Source organism: Myotis davidii, unplaced genomic scaffold, assembly GCF_000327345.1.
Source record: "Myotis davidii unplaced genomic scaffold, ASM32734v1 scaffold58, whole genome shotgun sequence".
In the NCBI taxonomy this organism is placed as follows: Eukaryota; Metazoa; Chordata; class Mammalia; order Chiroptera; family Vespertilionidae; genus Myotis; species Myotis davidii.
This window is the reverse complement of record NW_006289754.1, coordinates 250,320-259,003: the sequence shown is the minus strand read 5'-3', so window position 1 is coordinate 259,003 and position 8,684 is coordinate 250,320. Positions and strand designations below refer to the sequence as shown.

At 36.5% G+C, this 8,684-nt stretch overlaps 1 protein-coding gene across 1 annotated transcript; it reads right to left on the bottom strand.

The window, feature by feature from the left end:
• Window positions 1-5,620: 5,620 nt before the first annotated feature.
• On the bottom strand, window positions 5,621-6,571 carry LOC102765301 (olfactory receptor 51F2). Its single transcript, XM_015563020.1, has one exon. It carries the CDS (start codon window positions 6,569-6,571, stop codon window positions 5,621-5,623), a length of 951 nt encoding a protein of 316 aa, XP_015418506.1.
• Between the last annotated feature and the right edge of the window lie 2,113 nt (window positions 6,572-8,684).

Genomic DNA, 8,684 nt, shown 5'->3' with positions numbered 1-8,684 from the left:
CTGTGTTTTCTCTAATGCTGCTACAATACCTAAAGTATATCTTCCACATAGCAGATAGTCAATGATAGCTGTTAAACTGAACTGAACATAAGAGACTATCAAATAGTCAGCCATCTGAATAATTTTAGTGATAAGTCATTCAATTCAATGTTTGGCATGTGTAACATAAGAAATTTTTCTTATAACTGATTTCAGCTTTTCTGCCTATATTATCTAGCAATTGATCATAGCTCTGACTTCCCAAACCATATAAGCAAAGGCCAATTTTGGGGCCTGAGGTCTCAATCTCAGGAACTTACCCCTCTTTGCATAAAGCCGAATTTGACTAAGAATAATTCAACTCTTTTTTTTTTCAGGAATAAATGTTTTTCAGAACTATTAAGTAATTTTTAAAATTTTTTCAGGTGCCAAAGATAAAAACTAAGGCTTATTCACCCTTTGCTCCTGCATCTAATAAATCTGTATTTTCTTTCTATTATAACAACAAAATATCTCTTCCTCTCCATTCTTAGATCTAATCTAGGACACTGAAATCTTTCAACTAAATCAGTTTTCTTATAGGTTTCTTGGTCTCCAATCTTGTTCCTTTTCCTCCTATTTTTTCATTAAAAAAATCAGGAAAAAAAGGTTTTCAAATTAAATTTTAGTTATATGAGAAATAATAAATATACTGTCATTAATAAGAGATTTTATAGAAAAGACCAAAGTCCTCCTTGTTATACTCCCTCAAGTCCAATCTTTCTAATTTCTCCATAGCAAATCACTTCATAAGTTTGACATTTATCTCACCTTTTTATGCATTTATATCCATAGGTATGGGAAATACAAAATTTAAAGTAAAATTTATCAATTGTATTTCAGACAGTAACAAAATTCCTTGGGGATACTTTGCCTATTATTTCAAAAACTACATTAAAACCAACAAGAGAAACTTGCTCATTACTCAAAATTCCTACATATCTCACTCACTTCCTTTACAAAGAAGGATAAGACTGTGTAATACTTTACCACATGAGGCATCACCAGCTCAGAGTTTTGTGGCCATTAAAGTAGAACTAATAAAACCAAGCACATACTCCCAACTTATATTCTTATTCATCTTCCAATACAACACATATTGAGCATCTATGATAAGCCAGGTATTATTAGGACAGATATTAAGACCATAAGAATAAACAAGATTAGCTTCTTGCTTTAAGTTAGCTTAGTGAGGAATACAACTTGAAAAAATGTAATGTCATTACATTTTTTATTATAGATATTCCCTCTTTCAAGAAAACTCAATAAAGGACACATACATTGAAAAATTTAAATTATAAAAACTTACTAATCTACTAATCTACTCTTTAGGAATGCCCAATGAAATATCCTAATATTATGGAAATGTTAGTAACATTTTGAAAGCATGAATGACAATGACTAAAATGAACACTTTGCCCATTAGACCAAGCTTCCAAATATATACTTCCAAGAACTGGTATCTCTCTGTCCTGATTTGTTTTCTTAAAGTATACATAATAAAGAATTAAGTTTTGTTTAATCTTAGGATAAATTAGATCTTGTTATCTAGGCTTCTTACATACTAGAGGCCCAATACATGAAATCTATGGACTGGTAGGGTCCCTAGTGGCTGCCAGCGGCCAGCCGGGTACTCCCTTCCTTCTCCCAGTCAACTGCCACCACCAGCAGCCAGGGCCTCCCTCCCTTCCCCCAGTTGTCCCTGCCCCTGCTTAAACTCCTGGATGAACTCCCGGTAGAGGGGACAAGTTGCATACTACGCTCTTATTATATAGGATAATTTAATTACCATTGATTCATTCTTTCATTTATTGAGTGTCTACTTTTGCTGGACAATCCACAACATGGTAGTGTGGCAGAGACAAATAAGATATTGTCACGATTAGTGAAATAAAATATGTAGATAAGAAAGTAAGCAATCAAAATCTGAAGTATTTGTGTGATGTATTACAATATCTATACTAGTAATAGACAAATATGTAAATTGACCATCCCTCTGATACACCCACAGCCAATCAGGAGTGAGTATGCAAAAACTAACCCAACAAAGATGGCGGGCCTGTGGGCAGGCGCCAAGTGGTTGGGGGTGGGGCAGGACGGAGAGCAGAGCAGGAGAGTGGGCAGAGAGCGGGTGGCTTGGGGGACTTGGTAGACTGGCTGGGGTTCCAAGGACACCGCTGGAGTGTCCAGTCCTGTCAGCCCAGCCTGGAGGCAGCTGAAGTTCCTGGTCCTTTTGGTTTCTGCAGCCCCTGGATTGGAAGTGGAAAACAAGAGCACAGGGAGCACCAGGAATGCTGGGAATCGTAGTTCTGGTGGCAGATGCATTTCGGGATCTCCTAGACCAGAGGTTCTCAAGCTGTGGGTCACGACCCCTTAAAGGGTCAACTGACCCTTTCACAGAGGTATCCTAAAACCATCGGAAAACACATATATAATTACGTACTGTTTTGTGATTAATCACTATGCTTTAATTATGTTCAATTTATAACAATGAAATTGTGGGTCACCACAACATGAGGAACTGTATTAAAGGGTCGCGGCATTAGGAAGGTTGAGAACCACTGTCCTAGACACTAGAGCAGAGTGAGCCTGGAGCAAGTTACTGTTGCGGGTGGGAGATGGAGGGAAAGCAAAGGCTAGAGACATAAGTAAAGTCAGAGTGTCAAGGAAAAATTAAAAGGAAGATATCCAGCAACTTCTAGGAAATCTCCACCAATGGAACAAAGAAAAAAAAAAAGACCTCTATTATTCTGTGAGCACCAAACCAAACTGGGTTGTAGTCTCAGACAATTCACTTGCAAATCATATGATTGCAAAGGCAGACAGAAACTCCCAGATTGGAGCGGTCTCCCTGGAGGGCTCCCAGATTGGAGAGGGTGCAGGTCGGCCTGAGAGACCCACCCCCCATGCACGAATTTCGTGCACTGGGCCCCTAGTATACAATATAAGCAGAAGGAGTGATAAGAATATATAAGAAGAATGTATAATCCAACCTGGAATGATCAGGAAACAATTGCAATGTGTTGTTTGAACTACAAAATCAAGAATTGAAGAGATCAATTTCAAAATGGCAGCAAGAGGAGATCTGTGAACATGCTCCCCAGGGAAAGTACTATAATAGCAAAAATCATATATAGATATAGGTATACACATTTAAATCCTCTGGAAATTGCCCTAAAGTCATATAGCTAATGAAAAACCATTTATTTAAGAAAATTTGTTAAATCACTGTAAGAACAGTCATGGTTCACTTGAATTGCAGCCAGCTTCCACCCTCACTCCCCGCCCCCCATCCCCAGCTCAGTACAGTGATAGCTCCACTCCTAGTAGGTGTAGTCAAGGACACAGGGCTTCCTTCCCCATTTCTTCACCTCACCTCCATTCCCACCAGCTCCTCAGTGTTAGGCTATAGTATCTCCCAGGAAGGTCAGACTATAGTATTTCTCATTCCCCATACCCCAGCTCTAATTGTGGAACTTAAATTCAGGTGAGTGCAGTAAAAAAGTCAGTGGCTTCATCCAGACAGCCTTACTCATATGGAAGAGACTCAATTCCAGGCATGACAGTCAGAGACTACTGGGGACCCCAATCACCATTCTCCCAGCTTCTATCATAAGGCAGAGATGCAAGCTGAAAAGTTGAAAAGACTGTATGCGCTCTCTTGTCTAGTGCCATGCATATAAATCAGGGGTTTAGCTCGAAGAGAAGTAAGTCATGATGAAATTAAATTATAAATTAATAACAAAAATTTGGAAATTTGAAAATTAAACAATAAATTCATAATCAATAGTCCAAAAAAGAAATCACAAAGGAAATCAGAAAAATTTTTGAGATGAATGAAAGTGTGAGGTGAAATGAAAGAGTGCTTATAGGAAAATTTATAGCCTTAAATGCCTATATTGAATAAAGAAATATCTAAAATCAATTACCTAAACCTCCACTTTAATATTCTGAGGGGAGGGGGAAAACTAAAGTCAAGAAAAAGAAAAAAATAATAATGATTGTATTGGTGGAAATTAATGAAATAGAGAATTGAAAAAAAAACAATAAATATGATCAACAAAACCAAAAGTTTTTTTCTTTGGATAAATTGACAGCTGGTTCCAAAATACATATTGAATTTTAAGACACCTAGTGCTGGGACTGACCAGCAGACCCTGAGCGAAGGATGAATAATTACTCTGACACATGTTTCTGGGAAAGAGAGGGCTAAGGGACTGCCTGGCTGAAGAAACCAGACAGCTCTATTCACCTGCCTCCTTAGGCTTTTATTGTAGCAACAGCTTGAACTAAAATTAACCTCTAGATACTATCAGCAGGGTAAAGTATCCTTGAGAAAACATATGCATCTGTAGTGTTCTTTAAACAAGGGCATGTCTAAAGACTAAACATAAGAGATTCCAGTAAAACACGCAGAGGTTCAGACTTGTTTGGAAAAGTCAAGACCCCAACCTTTCGGAGAATCCTACGTGCAGACTTTCCAACCAAGTCCCATGTTTCCCCACAACCCAGAATAGCCAAAATCATCTTGGGGGACGAGGGGAGAGAGCAAAGTTGGAGGATTCACATTTAACAATTTCAATTTTACTACAAAACTACAGTCATCCAGACAGTGTGGTTCTGCATAGGATAGATATAGAGACCAATGGAATAGAATTGAGAATACAAAAATAAACTTTCACATTTCTTGTTGAGTTTTTTAAAAATATTTTTTTTATTTATTTCAGAGAGGAAGCATGAATCTGTTTGATTCCCAGTCAGGACACATGCCATGGTTGCAGGCTCAATTCTCAGTAGAGGCCGTGCTGGAGGCAGCCTATCAATCATCTCTCTTATCATTGATGTTTCTATCTCTCTCCCTCTCCCTTCTCTCTGAAATCAATAAAAATATTTTTTAAATAATCTAAAATTTACTATAGCAATAGTTGCACAACTCTGTAAATAGTAAAAACATTAAACTTGAATTGGTAAATTATACTATCTGTGAATTAAATTATAATAAAACTGTCACATTAAAAAAATGACTGGACACTACATAAGGAAGGGGGGGCAAGCACATATGCCCAAATCACTCCTACCTTTAAAAAAAGAAGAAAATATGTTTGGGAAAAAGATAAATTAGTAGTAACACCAGAATATAAATAAAAACATAATCAGCAATCTATAAATTTGGGGAATCTGTGAAATGTAGAACAAAGATAAAATAATATTGATAGATGAAACTGTAGCCCAAAATAAGTACAGGAGAATATTGAAGGGGAAGAGGAGGCTACTCAAAGACATGCTCTAAAGTCTGAGTTTTAGGTTAGAGAATTCTAGTGAAATCTCAAGTCATTTTATTTCTCTTCCTCAAACCCTAACTTAGCTCTATTTGTGCCATATTTTAGGTCACAGAGAAACATGCCTATCTGAAAGAAAAAAAAAATAGTGATAGAGAATTTTGACCTTAAATTTATTTCTGTAGCCCCCAGCCTTCTTACTTAAAGTTAAAGAGATCTTTTGGGATGCTTTAATCCAAGCATAAGACTCAACATTTTAACTCCTATAAGTGGCATTTTACTCATGTATTTAATGACCAGAAATAGGAAATTAAAAAACTCATCTAGTTCTTTGCTGCACTGGGATGGAGAGCTTTCAGCACAGCCCTGCGTATCTGTTTGGTCTTCACACTGTAGATAATGGGGTTCATCACAGGGGGGATCAGCAGATAGGCATTGGCAATCATAGTATGTACATATGGTGGGGCCTGTTTCCCAAATCTGTGAACAAAGGACAAACTGATCAATGGGATATAGAATACAGCAACAGCCCCAATATGGGAGATACATGTGTTGAAGGCTTTCTTCCTTTCTTCTGAGGATGCAATGCTGAGAACAGTCTTAATGATCAAAACATAAGAAAGGATGATAAAGACCGAGTCTACTCCAGCAGTGGTGATCAGGGCAGTCAATCCAACTGCACTATTAATCCTGGTGTCTGTGCAAGAGAGCTTCATCACATCGGGGTGGAAACAATAGGAGTGGTGGAGTACATGGTTGTGACAGTAGGATAGTCTTTTCAGAAGCAACACCAAAGGAGTCTGTACTAGTGTCCCTCTGATGATGATTGCTACTCCAATCTGTGCTATTTTAAGATCAGTTAAGATAGAGGCATATCTAAGAGGATTAGAAATGGCCACAAAACGATCAAAGGCCATGGCCAACAACACTGAGGATTCCATGACAGTGAAAAGTTGAATGAAAAACATCTGTGACAAGCAGGCATTATAGCTGATCTTCCGGGCATTGAACCAGAATATACCCAACATGGTGACTAGGGTGGATATGGACAGGCCGAGGTCAGTAGTGGACAGCATGGAGAGGAAATAATACATGGGTTCGTGGAGGCTGGGCTGAGTGACAATGGCAAAGAGAATCAGGCTGTTTCCCGAGAGGGCAGTTATATAGAGAAGGCAGAAGGGAATGGAGATCCAGATGTGGAAGGCTTCCAGCCCAGGAACACCAGTTAGCAGGAAAATGATGGAAGAGGATGTGGCATTCTGGAACATTGACATGTTGAACTCAAACCGCAGAATCTTAATCTGAGTATCCTGCAATGATAAATCATATTTCTCTAAAATGCAGTTAACTTGAAATTAATTACTTCACCAGATAAACATTTATAAAAGATAATCTCTATATTATATAAAAAGCTCATAAAGATTGGTTTAAAAAAAGAAAACTAAGATCACATCTAATCAAGGAGCATAACATAGGAAATGAACAATTATGTGAGGATACAGACCTTGTACCCAAACAAATCTAATAGAGGCCTACTTTATTTGAATTCACATGTCTGTTCAGGGAGGTTTATACCCATTCACTTCCTGATTTCACTTGGTCAGCAGTCAATAAGTATTTGTTGAAATATGTCTATAGATTTGTACAAAATTTTAGATGAACAGCAAACAATATATGCAGTGATTCAATTTAGTCAATAAAGTAAGTTAACTTCCAGTGACCCAAAAAGAAATCTTCTCTTTATCACCTGAGTACTTTCTGTCAATCAGGTTGATTATATCTAATCATAATGAAGAGCTAACATTTATTGAGCCCCTACTATCTGTTAGTAGTTGTGATAATATCCTATATGAACATACATCCTATTTACAATCTCATTAACTTGAACTGTACCTAATTAATTGTCATACCACATAACAAGTATAAACAATGAAGACAATGACAATCAGGACTATTTGAGTATAGAGTCTCCAAAGTCAGTATTATAAATATTTTGATGTTATGAACTTTTAATTGGCATCCCAAATTAATTTTTTAGGATTACAGATTCTAAACTGATGGGTTCAAGCATGGACTGATATACATATCAACTGAACAACCTACAGGATGTGTTACTAAATAGTGTGTGTCTGGAATTCTCTATCTCTAAAGTAATGATAATATATATACTGCATAGAATTATTGTGAGGATTAAATTAGTTAATGTGTGTGAAAAACTTGGCTAATGTAAAAAATCACCAATTATGAAGTATTGTCACTTTTAAAAATTAAAGTGAACATTATACCATAATTTCTTTCACTTCATTTTCCACTTATATTTACATGTCCCTTATACTTATTCACATGCCTTATGATCTGAGAGCAGAGAGAAAATATAGATATATTATCTGTCTGACTTAGACAGTGTCCCCTGATTAATATTTTCTTTATGTGGTCCCTTCTTCCTCCACATCTATGACTTTCTCAACCTTTCTTAATTCCTTCCTTAATGAAAGTAACTCTATGCTCTTTTTCAAAGACAACACTACCACCCAGCTTCTCAAACACTTCTGGAATTTTAGTTTAACTTTAAATTATTGGGCACATGTTATAATCCACACAATAGAGATACAGAAGCAAATTAGACATGGCACCTGCCCTCAAGGATATTAGTAGATAGAGAAGAAAATGAATGTGTAAACAGACAAGTAAAATGCAGTATGATATACACACTAAAGGGTTTGTGTTTAAAATACAGAGATCGTATATATGAAAAAGTTGTGTGGGGAAAGGTCAAGAAAGGCTTTCTTGAGGACATGAAGACAACTTGTGCAGGAGATGATAGGTAAAAATCACCATGAAGAAATTCTAAGCATGTCCAAGGTGAGTGGATTTCAGTATTCTAGAATGCCACTATAGCATGAGATACAGTGTGTTAAAAGGTCGTGTTTGAAGGTAACAGGGATCTAATATGGAGTTATCTTTAAGATAATAAAGAATGTGGAAATTATTTAAACACTCAAAAAAGAATGAATATAAGATCTCTTTTTGCTCCAGGAAGTAACTCCAACATGTTTTATTTTTTATTTGATTTATATTCCTTTTCATTTGTAACATTAGCATAGTTTGTAAATATGCCAACTTCATTTTCAAGCTAAACACAATGTAAAACAAAAAACAAACACGAACACACAATAAAAAAAAAAAAAACAATCCTCTCTTATTAACCCTGCTTCCCTGTAGCATGAATATCCTTTGTTTAACCAACAATTTATTGAACATTTGTTTATCCTCATTTCCCTAATGGTGCACACCTGTAGTTGAAATCTGGCTTCTTTTTAGACTGAAACATACTCTTTCGCATTAGTTCTCTGTTGCTGCTTAAAAACCAGCAGAAATGCATGACTT

Excerpts from the sequence above, each read along its gene's own strand:
- LOC102765301 (XM_015563020.1), bottom strand. The coding sequence starts at position 6,571 with ATGTCAATGTTCCAGAATGCCACATCCTCTTCCATCATTTTCCTGCTA.